Source organism: Kluyveromyces marxianus, chromosome 2, assembly GCF_001417885.1.
Source record: "Kluyveromyces marxianus DMKU3-1042 DNA, complete genome, chromosome 2".
Lineage (NCBI taxonomy): Eukaryota > Fungi > Ascomycota > Saccharomycetes > Saccharomycetales > Saccharomycetaceae > Kluyveromyces > Kluyveromyces marxianus.
In genome coordinates this window covers 1,394,389-1,416,258 of record NC_036026.1, presented here as the reverse complement: position 1 = coordinate 1,416,258, position 21,870 = coordinate 1,394,389, and the positions used below count along the sequence as shown (strand labels likewise).

General features: G+C 39.2%; 11 protein-coding genes across 11 annotated transcripts; 5 read left to right on the top strand and 6 right to left on the bottom strand.

Moving 5' to 3' along the window:
- Positions 1-484: 484 nt before the first annotated feature.
- KAR2 (Hsp70 family ATPase KAR2) lies at positions 485-2,524 on the bottom strand (the record flags this gene model as incomplete). The annotated part of the gene is made up of 1 exon (XM_022818328.1): positions 485-2,524. One exon carries the CDS (start codon positions 2,522-2,524, stop codon positions 485-487), a length of 2,040 nt encoding a protein of 679 aa, XP_022675007.1.
- A 1,512-nt stretch (positions 2,525-4,036) lies between these two features.
- Positions 4,037-5,815, top strand: SMF2 (divalent metal ion transporter SMF2; the record flags this gene model as incomplete). Its single annotated transcript, XM_022818327.1, has 1 exon — positions 4,037-5,815. One exon carries the CDS (start codon positions 4,037-4,039, stop codon positions 5,813-5,815), a length of 1,779 nt encoding a protein of 592 aa, XP_022675006.1.
- Positions 5,816-6,261: 446 nt separating this feature from the next.
- FYV8 (Fyv8p) lies at positions 6,262-8,676 on the top strand (the record flags this gene model as incomplete). The annotated part of the gene is made up of 1 exon (XM_022818326.1): positions 6,262-8,676. The coding sequence occupies one exon, from the start codon at positions 6,262-6,264 to the stop codon at positions 8,674-8,676; it is 2,415 nt and encodes an 804-aa protein (XP_022675005.1).
- A 54-nt stretch (positions 8,677-8,730) lies between these two features.
- SKI6 (exosome non-catalytic core subunit SKI6) lies at positions 8,731-9,468 on the bottom strand (the record flags this gene model as incomplete). Its single annotated transcript, XM_022818325.1, has 1 exon — positions 8,731-9,468. The coding sequence occupies one exon, from the start codon at positions 9,466-9,468 to the stop codon at positions 8,731-8,733; it is 738 nt and encodes a 245-aa protein (XP_022675004.1).
- A 335-nt stretch (positions 9,469-9,803) lies between these two features.
- Positions 9,804-11,012, bottom strand: GPI14 (glycosylphosphatidylinositol-alpha 1,4 mannosyltransferase I; the record flags this gene model as incomplete). Its single annotated transcript, XM_022818324.1, has 1 exon — positions 9,804-11,012. One exon carries the CDS (start codon positions 11,010-11,012, stop codon positions 9,804-9,806), a length of 1,209 nt encoding a protein of 402 aa, XP_022675003.1.
- Positions 11,013-11,254: 242 nt separating this feature from the next.
- KLMA_20686 (uncharacterized protein) lies at positions 11,255-11,656 on the top strand (the record flags this gene model as incomplete). Its single annotated transcript, XM_022818323.1, has 1 exon — positions 11,255-11,656. The coding sequence occupies one exon, from the start codon at positions 11,255-11,257 to the stop codon at positions 11,654-11,656; it is 402 nt and encodes a 133-aa protein (XP_022675002.1).
- A 595-nt stretch (positions 11,657-12,251) lies between these two features.
- MRX12 (Mrx12p) lies at positions 12,252-13,811 on the top strand (the record flags this gene model as incomplete). The annotated part of the gene is made up of 1 exon (XM_022818322.1): positions 12,252-13,811. The coding sequence occupies one exon, from the start codon at positions 12,252-12,254 to the stop codon at positions 13,809-13,811; it is 1,560 nt and encodes a 519-aa protein (XP_022675001.1).
- An 82-nt stretch (positions 13,812-13,893) lies between these two features.
- On the bottom strand, positions 13,894-14,541 carry KLMA_20684 (uncharacterized protein; the record flags this gene model as incomplete). The annotated part of the gene is made up of 1 exon (XM_022818321.1): positions 13,894-14,541. One exon carries the CDS (start codon positions 14,539-14,541, stop codon positions 13,894-13,896), a length of 648 nt encoding a protein of 215 aa, XP_022675000.1.
- A 394-nt stretch (positions 14,542-14,935) lies between these two features.
- NOC3 (Noc3p) lies at positions 14,936-16,915 on the top strand (the record flags this gene model as incomplete). The annotated part of the gene is made up of 1 exon (XM_022818320.1): positions 14,936-16,915. The coding sequence occupies one exon, from the start codon at positions 14,936-14,938 to the stop codon at positions 16,913-16,915; it is 1,980 nt and encodes a 659-aa protein (XP_022674999.1).
- A 114-nt stretch (positions 16,916-17,029) lies between these two features.
- On the bottom strand, positions 17,030-18,874 carry MPP10 (rRNA-processing protein MPP10; the record flags this gene model as incomplete). The annotated part of the gene is made up of 1 exon (XM_022818319.1): positions 17,030-18,874. The coding sequence occupies one exon, from the start codon at positions 18,872-18,874 to the stop codon at positions 17,030-17,032; it is 1,845 nt and encodes a 614-aa protein (XP_022674998.1).
- Positions 18,875-19,295: 421 nt separating this feature from the next.
- On the bottom strand, positions 19,296-21,182 carry AVT1 (Avt1p; the record flags this gene model as incomplete). Its single annotated transcript, XM_022818317.1, has 1 exon — positions 19,296-21,182. The coding sequence occupies one exon, from the start codon at positions 21,180-21,182 to the stop codon at positions 19,296-19,298; it is 1,887 nt and encodes a 628-aa protein (XP_022674997.1).
- Between the last annotated feature and the right edge of the window lie 688 nt (positions 21,183-21,870).

The window sequence follows — 21,870 nt, the reverse complement described above, 5'->3', positions numbered from 1 at the left end:
TGGTTTAATTGAATTTCATTCATTTATTTTTTTTACTATTAATATAGTTTTAGTGTATGTCAATTCTATTTGAATTTGATTTTATTTGATTTTTTTTTTCTCAAGGAACATAAAACTGATGTGTGAATGCCAGATTGACAGCTCTTTGTTTGATTTGTGATCAACCTTCTTTTTGTTGGAAAGTGATAAATATATTTGATTGTCCCTCGATATGCCATTGCAAACTTAAAACTAAATTATTAAAACATGGTTTGTGGAAAGAAGAAGTGAAGAAAATAAAAAAATAAAAATAAAAATAGCAAGACAACAGAAACAATAATATAATGGAAATAATGGTGTTTATTTTACTTCATGTCTCTCCCACTTTAGTTTTATTATATTTTCTCTGCTTCATTTCTTTGATTTGTTTGAACGATGCAGCCTACTTGAAAAAGGCAGAAAGAAACAGGAAAAGGAAAAAAGGAAAAGATCAACGAGACTTAGCTTACAATTCATCATCGAAGTAGTCATCGTCTTCTTCTTCTTCGAATCCTTCGCCAGAAGTAGAGCCTTGAGAAGCAGCAGCCTTAGCCAAGATTGGTTCGACAGCTTCCTTGAATGAAGCCATCTTTTCTTGGAAATCTTCAGCTTCAGCAACGTCGGTGTTATCTTCCAACCATTCAATGGATTCGTTAACGTTGTCCATCACAGTTTCCTTGTCATCTTCATCCATGACTTCAGCCAATTCACCGTTAACAGAGTTCTTGACGTAGTGAACAAAGTTTTCGAAAGTGTTACGAGCTTCACTCTTTGCCTTGAACTTAGCGTCTTCAGCAGCGTATTTTTCAGCTTCTTCAACCATTCTTTCAATATCTTCTTCGGAAAGTCTGCCCTTGTCGTTTGCAATGGTGATAGACTCAGACTTACCACTGTCTTTATCAGTGGCAGAAACGGTCAAGATACCATTGGCATCCAAAGCGAAAGTGACCTCGATTTGAGGCACACCTCTTGGAGCTGGTCTAATGTCGGTCAAGTCGAAGGTACCCAACAAGTTGTTGTCCTTAACCATAGCTCTTTCACCTTCATAGACTTGAATTCTGACAGCCTTTTGGTTGTCTACGGCAGTGGAGAAGATTTGGGACTTCTTGGTTGGGATGGCGGTGTTTCTCTTGATCAATGGGGTCATAACACCACCAGTGGTTTCAATACCCAAGGTCAAAGCGTTAACATCCAACAAGACAATGTCTTCGACACCTTCTTCACCAGAAAGAACACCAGCTTGGACGGCGGCACCGTATGCAACAGCTTCATCAGGGTTAATACCCTTGGAAGCCTTCTTACCGTTAAAGAACTTTTCCAATAGGCTTTGGACCTTTGGAATTCTGGTGGAACCACCAACCAAGACAATGTCATCAATGTCTTCCTTTTGCAAGCCGGCATCCTTCAAGACTTTTTCGACAGGCTTCAAGGTCTTCTTGAACAAGGCCAAGTTCAATTCCTCGAATTTAGCTCTAGTCAAAGTTTCAGAGAAGTCGATACCATCAACAAAGGAGTCAATTTCGACACGGGTGGAGGTTTGACTGGACAATGAACGCTTAGCCTTTTCTGCTTCTCTCTTCAACTTGGCCATGGCTTTGTCATTCTTGGTAACGTCGATATTGTGCTTCTTTTGGAACAATTGAGCAAAGTGGCGAACAAGTTTGTAGTCGAAATCTTCACCACCCAAGTGAGTGTCACCGGCAGTGGCTTGCACTTCAAAGACACCGTTTTCGATAGACAACAAAGAGACATCGAAGGTACCACCACCCAAGTCATACACGATGATTTGGTGTTCGTTTTCGGTCTTGTCCAAGCCGTAGGCGATAGCAGCGGCGGTAGGTTCGTTAACGATTCTCAAAATGTTCAAACCAGCAATGGCACCGGCGTCCTTAGTTGCTTGTCTTTGCGCATCGTTGAAGTATGCTGGCACGGTAACGACTGCATGGGTAACCTTCTTGCCCAAATACTCTTCGGCAATCTGCTTCATCTTACCCAAAATCATACCGGAGATTTCTTCTGGAGTGAACTGCTTCTTCTCGCCCTTGACGGTGACCTCGACAATGGGCTTGTTGCCCTTGTTGACCACCTTGTATGGCAAGTGCTTGATGTCCCTTTGCACTGTTGGGTCGTTGTACTGTAGCCCGATCAATCTCTTGATATCGAAGATGGTGTTGTTGGTGTTGGAGGCGGCCTGGTTCTTGGCGGCATCACCAATCAATCTTTCTTCGTCCGTGAAGGCCACGTACGATGGGGTAATTCTGTTACCCTGCTCGTTGGCTAGGATCTCCGTCTTCCCGTTCTTCATCACAGCAACACACGAGTAAGTGGTACCCAAGTCGATACCGATCACTGTCCCGTAGTCCTCGTGGTCTTCAGCGGCACGCACAACAACACGTGACGACTGAGACCCATTGAGCGCAATTGGCATGATAACCGCCAAAAGCACGTAAAACGCAGCTACCGACGACATCAGCCATCCCACTGAACTTTTTCTACCAGCAAACATTTCTTCTCTCGATCTGTTTCTGTTTGTTGTGTGTCTATATTATTACTATTACTATTCTCTCTCTATCTGAAATAGAATCAATCAATCAATCAATCTCTCACTCAACTCAAGCCCGTATAATCTCAACTCAGACTATATATACACGATGCAATTGGTCCACACTGGCTCTTGCTGTCCTGAGTTTCCAGCCTTCTTCTATTTAATGTAATCCCTCTACACTTATCCAAGTGTACTAACTTAACTAACTAACTAATACCACCAAATCAAATCAAATCTCAAAATTGCCACTCTATTTCTTACCACCCACCTCTCTTGTTTATATAGCACCAAATACCGCTCAATCAAATCCTGCCAAAAAAATCTACCAAAACCTCAGAACAACCACCACGACAACAATTACATACAACTGGCTTTGGAAAATGGAAAATTTGGAATTTCGATTTTTTTTCTGGCAATTTTTGGGGGGGTCCTGTGCGCGTGTTTCTGCGCAAAAGCAGGGATGATCGAGAGTTCTTGACAGCACACACGCACATACACAGGAAAAAGAGCGAGAAAATGACACGTAAATGGTTTTTGGGTATGGGCAAAAGCATGGAAAGGCTTGGGAAGGGCATGGGAAAGGGTGCTGGTGCTGGTACTGGTACTGGATTCCTGGAGGGAAGAGCGCCACTATGGTGCCTAGAGACGCGCCCTCCCCCTCCGCATGTAACTATCGCCAGCTAAGACGCAGCTAGTCCCGGTTAAGTCCCATGTAATTAATTGACCGACATCTGCCAAGTGTCATTTAGGTAGGCGGAGCGGTTCGTGTATGGGGTTACCCGCATGGCGGTTTGAATTTCGGGCGGGCCCTCGCCTATAGAACGCCGTGGAAGGAAAACAAGACAACACCCTGGCTGTGACGTGGAGTGTGGAACACAATGGAAAGAAGAATATGACCACCACCACCACTACTACGGCCTGGCGCATGAGCAGGGGTCAGGACCTGTACGCCCAGCATTTCTTGTTTGTGGCTCCCAGCTGGGCCATAATTTCAGATATTACGTCAAAATATCTCCTACCTATCACATGCCACAAGAAGGAGGGTAATGTAGTGAAATACGTTACCCGGGTGAAAGTGCTCTAATCACGTGCTTCGTCCGGGTAAACGCAAAAAAAATAGAAAGAGAGAGGGAGAAGCTGAGTTCTGTCTGTGTGTGCTTTTTTTTTTTTTTTTTTTTTTTCGTTTTTCTGTTTTCTTGTTTTTCTTTTCTCCGGGAAAACACAAGATTTTCGTAGTTTCCCAATGGCAGACTCCAGAACTCGCACTTCTTCCAGGTGGAATATGAAATATGAAATATACCAGGAATTCAAGGTTACATTATATAATATATTTAATATAATTAATTATAAAGTATGTATCTATTTATTGTGCGCATACAGTTGTATAACCGATAAATAAAGTAGTCGTCTATATATGCACATATAGGACACCAGAGTGAGCCAGGGTCTATATAGCACACTGATATCTGAACAATGACCTCCTCTGTTCAGTACAAAAAGGTGCCGAAAAGCATGGATGGTGTGCCCAGCGGTGGAACCAGTGGTGGAACCAATGGCAGCCCCAATGGGAATGGCCCCAGTGGGGATGGCAGTTCCAATGGCAGCCCAGGCTACGCCTGGGCCAATCCCTCAGAAGCAGACGCCGCCGGCCATATCATCGATACAAGGCCCCAATACATCAAAACTATACAAAATAGCATACGAATCCTAAAGAAGTACGCCCGGTTCGTGGGGCCGGGACTCATGGTTTCCGTCTCCTACATGGACCCAGGTAACTTCAGCACCGCTGTGGCAGCCGGATCTGCCCACAGGTACAAGCTATTGTTCTCGGTGCTTGTCACAAACATTCTAGCAGCATTTTGGCAGTGTTTGTGCGCCAAGTTGGGCGCGGTCACGGGACTCGACCTAGCCCAGAATTGCAGAAAACACTTGCCTCCAAACCTCAACCTACTATTGTACATACTCGCAGAAGTAGCTATCATCGCTACAGACCTTGCAGAAGTCGTCGGTACCGCCATCTCCCTCAACATTCTATTTAAAGTACCGCTTCCGCTAGGCGTCATCCTCACCGTCATCGACGTCCTAGTTGTGTTGATCGCATACAGGCCAAACGGATCCTTGAAACTCGTGAGATGGTTCGAGGCATTCGTTTCGTTGCTCGTCTTCGCTACCGTCGTGTGCTTCGCAATAGAACTATTCTCTGTGCACATCGAATCAGTAGGCGATGTATTCAAAGGATTCTTGCCCTCAAAAGCCGTCTTCGAAGGAGACGGTTTGTACCTCAGTTTGGCTATCTTGGGTGCAACAGTTATGCCCCACAGTTTGTACTTGGGCTCGGGCGTCGTCCAGCCAAGATTAAGAGACTACGATATCAAAGAAGGGAATTACCATCCTTCCCAAAACGATGAGGACAACAACCACGACAACTATAAACCTTCCATTGATGCCATCCACGACACATTGAACTATACCGTCGCAGAATTGTTAGTCTCTCTATTCACCGTAGCATTGTTCGTTAATTGCTCCATCCTTATCGTCTCAGGTGCAACCCTATACGGTGTCACGTCCAACAACGCCCAGGAGGCAGACTTGTTTACCATCTACAATTTGCTCTCGGATACTCTCTCGAAGACCGCAGGTACCATATTCGTTTTAGCTCTATTGTTCTCGGGTCAATCTGCAGGTATCGTGTGCACACTAAGTGGGCAAATGGTCTCAGAAGGGTTTTTAAATTGGACCGTTGCCCCGGCCCTCAGACGTGCCTTAACCCGTGTTGTGGCCATCACTCCATGTTTGATCTTGGTCTTGGTTGCAGGCAGAAACGGGTTGTCTGGAGCTCTAAACGCCTCACAAGTCGTCCTTTCGCTATTACTCCCTTTCGTCAGTGCCCCACTAATATACTTTGCAAGCAACAAACACATCATGAAGGTCCCCTTAACAATAGACTGCTCCCAAGATTCTTCAAATTCATTTACGTTGCAAGACTTATCACTTAACAATGTGGATAGCTCATCTCCAGCCCCAACAGACTCTACTCTTCTGCCGCAAGAAACCGGAGATGATGAAGTTGATACCAATTCTCGTAATAACGAGGTGCCATTGACTAATAATAATAATGAGCCCATCCAATATAAAGATTTCAGCAACAGTATCCCAACTACCATCATCGCCGTAGCAGTATGGTTATTCATATCTGGATTAAACTTTTATCTACTCATATCATTTTCTAGCGGACAGGACGTCCATCTCTAGAATCCAAAAACGAATATTACCGTCATAAACTAAGTTAATTATACATATATTATTATTACTACTACTACTACTACTATTACTATTATTACCACTACTATCCATGATACGACAATAACAGTTATTTAGCAATCTCAGCTCAATAGTGCATCAGTGAATATTAGTATTAATCAATTCACACTATGTTTCATATCAAAAATTCATTAAGTATGTATTATTATTTATTTTTTACGTCGTAATAACTCTATACACGTCATTTGCATCTTGTTTACTTTACGTGTAGAATTTACTAAACCTGGCTTTTTGTATAAAAAATGAAAACCGAACACAACGTCAAAACTGTAAATTTACGTCAAATTCAAAGGATATAAGGCATTTTGTAACGATAATAGGAGTAAAACAACGTAGGATTACTCTTGGTAGAAATTAAACAGAAAAGTAAAGATAGAATGGGTGATAATATTGCCAGAAATAAATCTCAACGGTGGGTGAGCGCCTCGAAAGCGAATTACGACGGTGCTGATTGGGATGCCTATAGTTCAAATTCCGAAGACGAAGATAACCTTGACAAGCAACCCCCACTACCCAATGCAGCAAACCTCACCAATATGAAAGATGAGGGTAGTTTAGTATCACTGGAACCTGTTTCTTCCAATTCTAAACGCTCGGCTTCCAGAAACACATCTGTCAGATCTGGAAACAAATCTGTTAACGAAGACTTGGATTCTTTGATGCACCAAATCTCGCAAGAAATGACTCCACAGCATAGCGATCCTAATGTTAGCAGTGATATGGAGGACGAATTTGATTCAGAGTTGAAGGTTTCAAAAACTGGGTACTTTGCAGCATATGTTGAGGATGAAGATTCTGACGTTGCGAATTCGTCTCCAAGTCGTTCAAATTCCGTCAAACAACATTCTTTGACTAATAATATATCTATTGAGCAAGTTCAAGAAAAGCCAGCTGAGAAAGATGTTGTGATATCAGATGAAAATGCAGATGAAAATGCAGATGATAAGGAAGCAGCTTCATCCATTGCTGATGCTGACGGTCACCATAGCGAACAAGAAACTAAGCTCACAAATGATGAGCCACAATATATGAAACAACAAGAGATAAAATCTAAAAATGTTGAGCTCGAAGTTAATGAACCCAAATATGTGGAACAACAGAATCTGGATAACCAAAATGTTGAAAGTCAAGAACTAAAGCAACTAGATGAAGAAAATCCTGAAGCCGAGCAGAAGGCTGAGCAGAAGGCGGAAGAACATATCGTAAATCAAGCAGATTCATACGATTATAACAATCGATCAAAGGATCTTGAAAGTAACGATTCAGATTCGCTACTTAACGATTACGGATCGGAATCATCGTCACCTAAGAAGAATACTAAATCGGATTTTGTACTGCGGAAAACTTCTAAAACTGATCTTTCCTATTATGAAGCGTATTCTTCGGACGAATCTGATGAACAAACAGGTGGAAATGCACCTTTTTCAGCTGTATCCTATGGAAAGCAGGACCCTAATTCGGCAGAGTCATTCAAATTCAGAAATAGAGTTAGAGATTCTGTGCTAGATTCCAGTGACGATGATCTGGACTATTCGGATAACGACGATGAATTAAAAGTGGCCAACGAAGGTTATTTTGCTAACATAGTGAAAGAAGAAGAGGAAGGAGAAGGAGAAGAAGTTAATGACCAATCAGATGCAGAAACGATAAAATCTAAATCTTTTGAGTCTGATTCTGCTAAACCTGAGCCTCATTTAGATACTATTGATAATGGTAAGAGTGACATTCCTGAAGATCATGGACTTGACAGCGAAGAATCTGAAGAGGATCTAAACGATGTCAATTCGATAACAAATAGTATAACTAAGAGTTTGGATGAAACTTCTTTGAAAACATCAGATGATACTAAACATCAATTTGGTGCTGGCGGGATGGATATTGAATATTCCGATAGCTCTGACGAGGAAGATGATAGAAGTTCAGATATGTTACCTTCAACAAGAGAATCCATCAATTTAGGTAAGTGGAAGCCTGATACGGATGCGTTCAGGTCTGGTTTTGTTACTGAAACAATCGATGTGAACAATCCTCCAGAAGGATACGTTGTAAATGAAAACGGTGAAATTGTGGAAGAAAGCCAAATAAACGCATCATCAGTTCAACGTAGTGCAACAGTGACTTCCGATTCGGAAAGTAGATTTGAAGCTTTCCCCCATGACCAAAGTGTAGATGATGAAGACATTCGAACGATTGCAGATACTAAAACAATATACGATAATCAAACATTATACAATGTGCCTGCGGTAATAGCGAATAATGTTTCAGCACCTGCGCTTCCTACAAACATTAAGGTTGCAAATGAATCATCTGACTTTATTTCAAGTGATGATACTATTCTCAAACATGTTAACGGGGAAAAGCCACAAATGGAATCAAAGCTAAAAGAATCTTTCAAACAAGAAGGAGACGAATTCCCAGCTGCCCATCATAAAACTCAGATACCCGAGTTAAACTTAGTACAACTAATAGATAGTAAAGAACCACATTCTCAAAAACTAAGGAAATTAAGAGAGTATAATGAACAATTGAAAGAATATGATACCGGTCTTCAAGGTTGGATCAACTATGCTCTCAAATCATCTACGAACGCGGATAAGGATTTCATTTTCAAAGACTATAAGGTGAATAAGCATGTGCAAGATGCATATGCGCAAGCCGATGTTCTGAGTAAAAAGAACAGTGTTGCAAATACAGTCAACCAAAACGTAACCCACTTGAAGAAGAAGATGTTCTCAAGTAGTATGAGGGAAAAGTCAAAAGGTTTGTTTTCTTCGATAGGTAAAAAGTTGTAGTAAATATACAAATATACATACCATTTAATATGTGGACTCTAATTAAATGCTGAATCAGTTGGATGAATTTCCAACTCTCCTCTTTCCGTGCTTCCTTAGCTCTTTATCCATTAGATCTCTGATTCTATGAGTACCAGCTATTCCTATAGCCATGACGCTCTCAAGTCTATCTAAAGGAATTTTGTCTTCAACCATTAATAATGATAGTTTCTCTGTCTTACCAACAGTTCCTATAGTGACACTACTCATTGCATTTTCTTCTAATGAGTTTAAATCTAGAAGAGGAGTGGTGTCGTACAATCCCACAGACACGCCACTTATAAAATCGTACATAGCAATACCAGCATCTATTAGTGCCAAAGTCATACCATTGAGCATAGCTCCAAGAATTCCACCATCTAGTTGTAAAACATGAATTTGAATATCGATTGAGGTACGAGGATATAAGTGCAACATCAAACTCTTCTCAAAAGTACGTACAAGTGACGTTTGCCATTCTAAAATACGTCTCTCGTTTTTATGACTGGATTTACTTCTTTCCATTTTAGCGAATTTTGTCTGATTTATAGTTACTGATAATTTGGCTTGTTTCACATTGACTTGACCTTTGGAAGAAGGTTCTTGGGGCCCTGTTACCAAAGTTATAATTTTATTGTTACCTTGCTCCAAATATGAAGAGCCATCTGCGGCATTGGGGTGGGTATTTATAGAGCAATTGAAGCTTTTAAGTTCATTCCAACGACGACCATCTACACGTAGACCCTCCGGAGAGTATATTTCAAAACGTGACATAACTGCTTTATGGACTTCTTAAGTGTTTAAAGTGTTATCAGAAATTTCACTCAGATACGAATGTTCCTCGGTAGTAGCGAAGCTTGTGTTTTTAATTCATCGAGATGATAGTTGAATTTCAACGATGAGCTAGCTATTCTTTTTTTTTTTTACTTTTATTTAATTTTCCCGGTTGAAAAACTAGTTAACAATGAATATGCTTTTAACAGGACAAATAATACAAGTGAGAGAAAAAGACAGAGATTACTCTATATAACGAAACTGAGTAGCGTTTCAATCATAAAAAAAAAAATGTATCATTACTGAAACCTGTTCTTATTTGAACTATAACTTAATTAATTCTTCTTCTTTTCTAATTCATGAGGAGAAGGTCTTGATCTCAACTTAATATCTGACAGATAGATGTCCAATAAGTAGACGTTACTTAAGAAGAATATGACATTCCCTATTAAGAGATTCGGGAAGAAGACATTTTGACCTAAGAATTCAAGTCTATAGGCTTGTGAAAGCCAAACTGCCTGTGATGCAATCCATGCTAAAATGCAAATAGCGCCATTTTTCCAATTTAGCGTTGTGTTTGCGAGATAGAATGGCAATAGTACCATGTACCATATAAAGTATTGCGAAGTACAAACCTTGTTAAACGTTACAAATGCAAATGTCTGTAAAAATGTGACATTAAGCATTGTTTCGAAATTTGGGGATTTAAACAAGAGATATGGAAGTGCCGCGCACAAGAGCAGTTGTGGAACAAATGCAAACTTAGCGAATTCCACCTTGTCGAATAGACGTATATCCGCAGACTCTAAAAGTAGAACAAAGTTCCAAATAGAAAAATTGTGCCTATGATCTGTTCTCGCAAAATGATATGTATACGAATGTTTCACAAATTCAGTGCCGTAAATTTTGAACATAGCATATGTTGGTACGAGCAACCCTATAAGTGTTGACAGTCCGATGGTTATAAGTCTCATAATCCTCCCCGACTTTGCAGACAAAAATATGAATAGAGCAATAGGTAAGGCATATATTATCGGATAAATCTTGAAGTGAATTGAAAGACCATAAAATAAACCAGCTAAAACTAGCTCATTACGTTTCAAGAAATAAAATGAGCAAAGGATCAGGAAACAAAGTACAGATTCTGCATTTCCTCTGGTACTAATGGTTATAACCATTGGATTTAATAACCAGATAGATGCTAAACACAATTGTTTCTTCAATTGACAAGTACCATCAAGTAGTTTTATGATGATAGCACCAGTAATTAAATCAAATAAAATGAAGAAGATCTTTCCCATATGAATCCATTGTGTATAATAGTTGGGTAAAAGCAACCAGCTTAAAAGTGGGGTATATCTATAAGTGTCTCTCAGATATGGTGACTCTCCATTGAAAACGTAGCCCGCAGCGTCATGGAAAACAAAGTAATCGATATCAGTATATTTCACCTCGAAATTTGCATCTTGGAATATACCATAAGCAAAAAAGCCAATTCGCAGTAGCAAGGATGCAAATAGCAGCCAAAATACATGTTTATTCATGTTAATATAAAGCTGGTGATGTATCTCCAGTACTTGTTACACTTTTTCCTCCACTACTTTGGTGTCTTTTGTCGGGAACTATATTTACCTAAGTTCAGACTGATAAATAATGCCTGTATATTAATAGAGTTGAAATAGAATGGAAAAATATTAAATCAAGAAATGAGAACAGTTTGAGATAGTATTGGAAAGCGGATACAAGGTAATTCTGGATCCTTACTTCTGGTACTATAAGCATTAAAATGACCGACAAAACTGAAGCTGATGCTGAACTTTCTTATGATGAGCTTATGGATATTATAGTTAACAATAAACCCGTACCAAATGTTATAGATGTTCCAGATATAGTTCTTGATCAATCGCTTGTGTCCGAAGCACACTTACAACCTCGATTGAAGCCCTGGGAGAAGGCAGATACTGTACCTGTTATGGGAGGATTGGTTAGACAGAAAGAGGAGACAAGAGGATTGGTACAAAATGTGGAGCAAGTAAAGAAATCAAACTCATTAGAGAAGTTAACCAACTATTACGCCTTGGAAGCAGAGTTCCAAAGGCAGCTAAAAAGCGGAGATTTGCTCTCAAGTACTAAAAATGGTAATAAAAGTACAAATTCACTGCTAAACCTCAAATCAAACGGATCTTAGTCTTGCTTAAACCTTGATCTTTTTCTCATCAAAAGACGCATGCATTAATATTCCAAATGAATCTAATGGTTAAGCTCTAGGTTAGACGTACTAATAAAAAAGAAAATAAAATAAAATAAAGGTTACTACATTAATACAATGAAATTACGAAGTGGAACAACCTCACCGCCTTCACTTATTGTATGGGATGTCCGTGGTGAAAGAATTACTGGCTAAATTTCCAATACCCTCTTCCCATTTTCCATATCTTGTTTCGCCATCCCAAAGAAAGAAACAAATGTAAATTGTATATATAAATTCAAATGCAGGCATTGGCTAGACCTATCAATTTCTATGAACTCAAGAAAACGTCTTGAATGCCATTAGGTAAACTTCGAGAAGTTATTCTTCTAAATTGGACGAACCCTATTCTCTCTGAGTATATTAAGTCCGGGTAAATAAACTCTTGAAGAACCTTCCTAAATCATTCTCATAATAGTCCGATGAGTCTTTAATCATACTACTTATTATTGTATTAATAGCTAGTATTAGCTCTTAAGAGGAGAGAGTTGCGTCTGCAAGGTAACATTGGGCCGAAGTAGTCTTCTGCTATAACATGTACGGGTTTAGAAGGCAATTACATTTGACGACTAGAGTATTAAATAAAGCAGTTCCAAAACAATGGACTGAATCGGTTCAAAGGCTCTTATCGAATCAATCTCTTTCAGAAAACCTACCTAAAAGTCAATATCAAGAAATTGGATGTCTAGAACCTTATGAAATAGCAAATAGATTCAAGGTGATGCTAGAGCAAAATCCTAGGATCTCTTTCGATGAAAGAGTAAATATTCATAACAAGTTGATAGAAGAAATGACAAGATACGATTTTGCTGTTGCAGCTATTCATTCCAAAGAACTTCAGAAAATATCAGCGCAGTTGTCTATACCTGCATTCATTGAAGTTTTAAGAAACAATCCAGGCAGAGTTAAGAGCTCTTGGGAATTCTTCGAAGAAAATTATAATTTAGTGAAGAAATCAGACCAAGCTTTGGTATCGGTGATAGAAAAGCTTGTTTATTTCGATCCAGTTGATATTCAAGACGGAAAATCTAAGATGACAGTTCAAGACCTTGCAAGAACTATTTGCTTGATCTCTTTATTAGAAGAGAAAAGTAGTTTACCTCAACATATATGGGAAAAAATAATTCTTAACGCAATTCAAACAAAATCCTCCATTGTCCTTCCTATTATTTTTGAAGGGATTCCAAATCATTACGAAATCCCATTACCCTTAGACCTTGCGGAAATTACGGACTATCAAATCATCAGTTTATTATCTAAAAGAAATTTGGATTCACTATTCAAGGACAATAAGGAGTTGTTTGTTAAATACTTTTCATTACTTGGTGTAAATGATACAATACACCTTACAGAAGACGAAATCCAAGCATATGATGCGCTGAACAAGGAACTAAAGCGCCTTAAAAAGTGTGTAGAGATCGATCTTCAAACACCGGAACTCCCTAAGCTCAAAACTCAAGAGTCGTTTGATGAAATTGTGTCCTATATCATATCATCAGAATTAGATAAAAATGAGTTGGATTGGGCAAGAATGATGTTAAGGTATTTAGGTTTGCATAAAGGTGATACCAAAATGGCATTGAAACTATATCATGAATACTTAATGGCTTATCCTTCGCATTCTGGCGACTTAATGTATGAAATGTTCTTGTGTTTCGCCTACCAGAGCTTTGTAGGCTCAAATGATAAATTACTTCAAGTGGCAGAAACGCTAGTTCCATCTGATATTGACAGTAAAACAAGGGTCAATATTCTACGTGCGTTGATTTTGGTGAATTCTAAGTCTGATCCTCATCAAAGTTTGCAGATTTTCAATAATAACATTCAAAATACCAGTAAAGAAAAGAATCCTATTACTGAGATTTCAGATTCTGCTTTGCTAGTTGAGGCTCTTATATTAGCATTTTTAAGAAACAAGGACAGGGATTTCGCCCACGTTATTTTTGAAGGGGCTGCAAGGGAAAAGATCATTGACGGACCAACGTCTGTTAAGAGAATTAAGAATATATTAACTTTGTATGGCGAAAGTATTGAACAGGATCAATGTCAGAAAGTTATGGATGAAGAAATTGAAAGGGTGCTAAAAGCGCTTTAGCGCGCACAGTAAACTACGTATAAACATAAATGTATACATATATATATATATACCTACATGATCGAAAATTAATAGCCAGCTATTATTTGTTTAGTTTACTAGGGAAAAGTCCCATAAGACTAGCTTGATCGGGCCTTTTCTGTTCTAGTATTGGAGGTCTTGTTATTTTAAATGTTGGCTTCACGTTGCTTTGGTCATTTACCAACAATGACCTATCCACGTACTTGAGAGTTTTAAAAATCTTAGATTTCTTATTGCTACCTCCCCTACCATCTAACCCCTTCATATATGTATTTCTTGATTGGCTATTAGCAGGTTTGACGTTGGGGTAAAGAAAACTCTTAAAAACTAACTTTCGTGAGTTGTGTTTCAGAGTTGTTGGCTTGGATACTTCTGAAGATGTAACCCTCGCCGATTTTATAGCAGATATATTTTCTGAATCTTTGATATATTTGTCATTTCCAACTTTGTTCAAAATGATTATGGGCTCATTCGATTTTCCTTCGCTGTAATATTCACGCTTGCGAGTAATCTGGCCATCCTTATAATCTTGCATAACCAACATCAATTTATTTTTAGCGTTGTTGCTCACGCTTGAATTTTTCTTGGAAGAGGTTGACTTGTTTTCAACAATTGCTTCATCGTTTCTCTCCATTGAACTCGTTGTCTGTGTATTGTTTGAATTGGGGGCAACGTTGGCATATTTGCCATTTTCTAGAATGACTTTCATACTGTCATGGATTCCATTTAAATAGTATAAAAAAAAGGGATGAGGTTTCTTAACTTTTGTAGACGTTAATCAAATGGTAATAATTATCCAGTTGATATTTCCCCCTTCTGTCAGTGTTACGAAAATCCTGATGTCTCCTTCACTTACGCGTTAAAAGTTGAGATCTCAACCGTTTCACCTTAAATTTGTTCAATATACATTTTTATAATGGAGGAAAAAGAAATCAACATGTTAGCATTCTGAAAAATTTTTGGCATGCTCATCGCATAATTAATTAGTATGCGATGAGATGAGCTGAGATGAGCTGAGGTGCTTGTAAGAGGAGTAATAGCCACCTTTAGAATCTTTGAAGCACTGGTCAGCAAAAGAATTAAACTGTACATATATATTAGCTATGGGTAGAAAAAGATCTCAAAAGGAAATCCAAGAAAGGCTAGCAAAGCGGAGAAAAGAAGCTGATGCCCTTCTTGAAACCGGTGTGTTCCAGGTGGAAGATACGGATGGTTTAGAGAATGCTATGCCTTCTAAGACATCATGGGATGATGAGGAGCAAGACTATGAATTAAAACCTAGAACCATGAAGGGTCAGGATACTGAAAACACCGTCGAAGGTCTACCGATCAAGAGAGATGGTAAAGTTGAGAGGAAGATGATCAAAGTGCAGACCAAACCTACGAATGAGGAAGAATCTGAATCCGAGGATGATGAAGCGAAGACTCGTGGTACATTGACAACTGAAGATGAGGAGGAAGATAACGATGATGATACCCCAGATACAGAAGAAACTATCATAGAATTGAAGGAAACTATAGCAGAGCTTGTAGAGAAGATTATGGAAGAAGCGGAAGAAAATACAGCAGCTTTAACCCGTCTACGTAAGATGGCAGGTTCAAAGAATCCAAATACCGCAAAATTCTCCATGTTAGCATTGGTTCCGCTTTTCAAAAGTATTATCCCAGGTTATAGAATTAGACCGTTGACCGAACTTGAAAAGAAGGAAAAGGTATCGAAAGAGGTTGCAAGGTTGAGAAATTTTGAACAAAATCTTGTCGTGAACTACAAAGCATATATTGATCTATTGACTAGATTATCTCGTACACCTAATAACGATACTCCTATCAATGTGAATTTGGGTAACCTAGCGACTAATGCAGCTATTGAATTGACATCTAGCTCTATGCATTTCAACTTCAGAGGGGAATTGCTCACTATAATAATTAGAAGAATCTGTAAACCAAACCCTTCTGCTGATCCTTTTTTTCATAAAGCTGTTAAGGTATTGGAAGAGATTTTAAACGAAGATGAAGAAGGTAACGTTTCGGTCGATGTGGTAAGGATATTGTCTAAGGTTTTGAAGACAAGAAACTATAATGTCGATGAGTCTGTCATTAATGTACTCCTATCATTAGATATTCTACATGATTACGATCCAAATACCAAACGTGAAGAAGAAGTTAAAATGAAATTAAGAAAGAAGGACAGAGTTCATCTATCAAAGAAGGAAAGGAAAGCAAGAAAAGAGAGGAAACAAATTGAAGAAGAGATGAGAGCAGCGGAACAAGCAGTTTCTGCGGAAGAAAGGGAGAAGAATCAAGCTGAAATCCTAAAGCTAACTCTTGCATTATACCTAAACATCCTAAAATCTGATATCACAAGTTTAGTTGGTGCTGTGTTAGAAGGTTTAGCTAAATTTGGTCATATGGCAAATTTCGATTTACTAGGTGATTTCTTGGTTGTTATGAAAGAATTAATAGCTAACGCCGAACTTGACAACCTTTCTTCTGCTGAGGTTCGTAAGGTGTTATTGTGTATTGTTACCGCATTTTCTCTTGTTTCCAGTCATACCCATATGAAATTGTCTATGGATCTATCGGCATTTGTGGATGCCTTATACGCTGTTCTTCCGTACCTCTCATTTGACGCAGATATTGAGTTTTCTCATAAAACTTTGAGATTAGCAGATCCTCTCAACAATGAATTAGTTAAACCATCTGTCAATGTCTCCACAAAAGCTGAACTTCTTTTAAAAGCATTAGATCATGTTTTCTTCAGATCAAAATCTGGTACAAAACAAAGAGCTGCTGCTTTTACAAAAAGAATATATATGGCCTTGGAACATACTCCAGAAAAGACGTCGATTGCTCTTCTAAAGTTCTTGGAAAAGCTAACTACCAAATATCCAGAAGTACTAGGTTTATATTCTACGGATGATAGAATAGGAAATGGTGAATTTCATATTGAAACAGATAGTCCAACAAGAAGTAACGCAGAGGCGGCTATGATCTGGGAAAACAGCCTCCTTGTAAAGCATTACTGCCCATCTGTAGTAAAGGGTGTCAAGGCATTGTTGCACAAGTCACAAGAAAAAAGATAGCATGATATTAAACCTATATAGAGCGTCATTAATATAATATATTGTTTCATAATGCTGGATTTTTACTATTACTTTAACTATACATATTCGTATATATATTATAAAGAGAGAATACTATAGTTTGAAATTGATGCTATTAGATGAGTTGTCCTTCTTAACGTTACCTTTGATGTCAGTTTTAGCACCTTTTTTGTCGATGACTGTAATGTTCTTAGATTTGCTTAAAGTTTCAAGAACTTCATCCTTCTTATTCTTCTTCTTAGGTTGCTCTGCCATTTTAGAAGATAACTTAGATCTCTTTCTCTTAACAGCTCTACGTAGCCTATTCTTATCTTCACGGGTTAATTCATCTCTGGACATCACTACACCGTTCTTCAAAGTTATTTCGTTGGCATTTTCGGATTTTCCTACCTTATATATTTCTTGAGGAGCCAACGTTGAAGCATTAGACATTGTTAGTGGTTGTGCATCTTCCATAGAGATAGCAGCAGTTTGTACTCTGACTTCAAGATCTTTCTTAATTGGTTTAGGAATGAAGTGAGCAGAAGATAATGCGTCTAATTTGTAAGTTAGATCCTTATAAAGTTCTGAAATTTCATCATGGCTCTTCTGTAGTTCTTCAGAAATCTCTACGTCTTCCGTTACTCCCTTGAAATCATCCTCGTATATTTCAGCCAAAGATTTAGATGATTTAACATCACTCAACTCGAACTTTGGTTTACTCTTGAAACCAGAAACGTCAGTAATGACTCTGCGCTGCAAATCATTGAAGTCTTCTTCTTTAATTCTCCGACGAATCATATTTTCTAAAGACTCTGTTACTTCACTTGTTATCAATGGAACCGGTTTGGCAGTACGTTCGAATTCCAAATCTTCAGTAAGAAGAGCATCCTCTGGACGATCACGAGCTTTCACTTCACCCTTGAGAGCCCATTTTTTTTCAGCAACCGCTTCTTCTTCAAGTTTTTGTATTTGTCTTTGAATCTCCAGTTGTTGGCGTTCGAACGTGGATAGCGGTTGGGCATTATCTTCGGCATCTGACCCGTTGTAATCGTCTTCGTCAGCAAATAGATCTAGTTTAGCCTCTTCCATAGCGTCTTCATACTCACTCTCGTCGAATGATTCATTTTCCTCTTGTTCCTTCCCCTTCTGTGAGCGAGAGTTCTCGGAAGACTTCTTTGACACCTTTCCTATTTCTTGTTTTTCTTTCGGTTTATCAAAAAAGTCATCATAATAAATAGCCTCTTCTTCTTCTTCAGATGGTATATCACCAAAGTAATCAATTTCTTCATCACTATTACCTTGGTTTGTGTTATTTTCTTCTTCCAAAGTCTGCTTGTTAAACTCATCTAAATTGAAAAATGTATCATTGATACCAAATTTGTCTTCGATTGCCTCACGAGACTCTTGGGCCTCTTCGAATTTTTCATCCTCCAATCCTGAATCACTATCATCATTTATATTCTCATTTTCTTCATTGTTAAGTTGCAAAGACTCAGTAGCAGAAACCTTGCCTTCATCATCTGAAGCTGCTTCATCATTATCTTCTTCTTCTTCTTCTTCTTCTTCTGCAGAAAAGCCATTTGATAACTCATCGTCGGATCCGACAGGTGCTGCGTCCTCATTATCCTCTTCCTGCTCATCGTCTTCTTCGCTATCTTCTTCGCTATCTTCTTCGTTACTCTCACCATCGTGGACAGATAATGAAGAGATTTTGTGCATTAATCCAGCTTGTGTATTATCTAGCACGATTTTAGATTGCCACCAAACTTGGTTTGCATCTAAACCATCGACAACAATCTCATCTAGTGTGGTTTTAGATTCTGTATCATTTTTATTAAGCTGAATGACCTGGTCAAAGTATCCTTTCACGACACTTAGTGGTTCTCTGGACTCCAGAACTTCTTGCGAAAGTAATCCAACTGGGTTTGTTTTCAAAAGTTCAACAAACTCGTGCATTGGTGATTGGTTTTGCGTTGGTTGGCTAATGGTCTTGATGTTCGATTGTCAAAACACTCCTATGCCTCAGTTAATCATATTTATCAAACCAATGCTCAGTATGTGATGAGATGCGATGAGATGGGTTTTCAGAATTTTCAAGATGAAAAAAAAGAAAAAAGAAAAAACTTGGAATAAACCTAGTGACGCCAATGCGGGTAATAAGTTTTACTAAAATGCGTAATAGTTAAGAGCTAACTGTACATTCAAAAGAGCGCGAGTAGAGTTCGGTGTGGTCTTGTTTGAATGGGATATTGTCCCTAATATTTTCGATAAATGAATTTTTTATTCTATTGCTAAGAAAGTCTGTTAAATGTATATATATTTGCTTAGCGTATACATAAAAGAAATGAGGAGTGGGTCAGAGAGAGATTTGTGAAGATCAAGAGGTTAAAGATGCATAGACACCGAAAACTGATAGTACAGCACTAATTACAATTGAAATATTGCATAAATGTGTTTCCAAGGGGGTGATTGTTTCGTGGCATATTCTTTTATAGAACAAACAAGGCAAAATGAAACAGATGGTGAAACACAATGCAGCTCCAAGAAATCCTATGATCTTATCGAATTCTGGCAACAAGATTGCAATAAGGACAAATACTGCGTTCACTGCAATTCTGTTAAACGCTCTAACAGAATTTTTAACTAATTTTGTCGATGATGGCAGACTTTCGTCAATGTGTTCCACATTTAGCATCGAATCAAAGATAGACACGATTGGTCTTGAGTTTAGTGGTGTCTTTGCCAGCGGGATTAGAGATAGAAGTACGGAAATTAGTGCATAGACAAATGGAGGATATCCTGGAGTTAATAGCACACTTCTTGTGATTTCGTTAAGAACTTGATCGCCGAACATCAAAAATCCAACAATAGCGATACCGATATCTGTGAAAATTGTTATGCGGTAAGTTGTTTTCAAACAACTTGTGAACTTCTCTGGATGCCTCATATCACATTTAAGATTTGGGAAAATAGCGTGGCCACCCCAACAAGCACTCAACAATCCTAGAGAAAGGCAAAATTCTTTGAATGATTTTGGCCACAACGATGTTGGTTCTGGCTGTAACAATGAGCCGGGTGCAGTTTGCTTAACAAGACCACAGAAGACGATAATTATGGCGGTTCCAATGGTGGAGAGAATGCCCAATAACGAAATATTTGACAACACGCTCAATGGTAAAAATGCTGGTGGGGTGACAACAAAGAATGCGACAATTTTGAAGAAGTTGACCGAATATTCAGGGAATAGAGCATTCAATGAGTCCCCGAAGAGAATGATAAGAGCGACACCACATCCGAGTAAGTCCATAGTGAATAAAAATGAGATCAGGGCACGTCCGGTTGGGCCAAACGCAGCGAATGCCAAGTCACCGTATGTCGTCATAGTTGGGTCTGCGTCTAGACATCTTGATAGAAGTTGCGCGGTGCAGAATGTTGCGAATGCGAAGATGGCCAGCAGTGGTAAGCCCAATACCCACCCTGCGTGCCTGAGTCCTAGCGGAAGAGCCAAAAGACCGATCCCAATCAACACATTGATGGAATTAAAGATTGTCTGTGGTCCGGTGGATTGACCCGCAATAACGGTGATCACTTTACCGGTCCGAGTCTCTACCTGTTTCAACACAATCGAGTCCTCTTCGGGGCCCAATGCGTTCCCTGAATCGTGGAAACTGTAGTCCGGTAGATGATAAGGTCCTGTGGAGTCGTTGGACAACACGCTTTGCAGTCCGTCAGAATCGTCAATTGGGTTCTCGAGGACGCCTGAGGGCGTAAATCCTCCTGAACTTTGTATCACGCTATTTTTCCTCGACACTGCTCCATACAAATCCGCAATGGAAGGCCTGATAGACACTTGTCCCGGCCCAGTAATCGCAAAGGAAAGCTTTCGACCATTGTAAGAGGGCCCTAATGTATTCGGGTCGTAAGACTCTTCTCCATCAGGATCAATGAACGACCGTTCCCTATCAGGGCGGATGTCAATGGCTCTAAACGAATTAGCTCTTTGGAACGATGTGGCGAACCGATTTAGCGAGTTCACACCTTTGAAAGAACCAATCGGCTGATCCAAAATCGAGGTCCTTCTTCTGATGCCCTGTCCATGGTACTGCGTTGGTGTATCCGAGGACCCCACTCCAAAGTTTTGGAAATCATTGCTGCCCGCCAGTTGACGGTTCTTGTTGATGGGAATCGACACGTAGTGCACCTGGCCCGGTGAAGAACTGGAAAGCGTCTTCAATGGTTCACGTTCTGGATCCGGCTCTGCCATTTTTCCTGCTTTCTTACTTCCAATTCTATTATTCCTCTACTCCTGTAGTTTAAAGTACTGAGTCCACCGTCAATCAGTTCAAAATCCAACTAGCCCTTGCTTGCATCCCAATTAATCAATAACTTACCTCTATATATAGAAATCCTTTCCTGTGTTCCTATGCTAATCACCTTTCCTTATATATATATATATACTCGCAATTGATGTACGCTAAGAAATTTCGCATAGAAAAAATCGATAACAAAGAAATCGTGAAAGGCCCAATTCATAATTCGATATCTTGATATCAGGGGAGAGAAGAAAAGCCGTGCCGATTACGGTGCGGCACGCCATATCCACTGGATACCGGTGTACAATAGTAGTGGTAGTGGTAGCACTGGCGGTAGTAAGATGTGTGCACGCGTGTAAACAGAAGCATATATAGTGAGACGTAAGACCGGCAGTGTTCTGTTCTGAAACTATGTTTGGTCATTTCTGATTTACTCTCGAACCATTAATATCGGTAAAACTACATGTATAGAAGAGCAAAAGTTTAGCGTGCAAGTGTATAGAACGAAAAGAAGAAAAAAGAGGTAAGATAGGAGAGAGTCCCGATCTCGAGAACCTGGGAGGGCGTACTAGCTTGTATTGCAACTAGATGTTGCGGAATTGCACCCTCTCTTGGGCATATATGTGTATTATTTTGTTT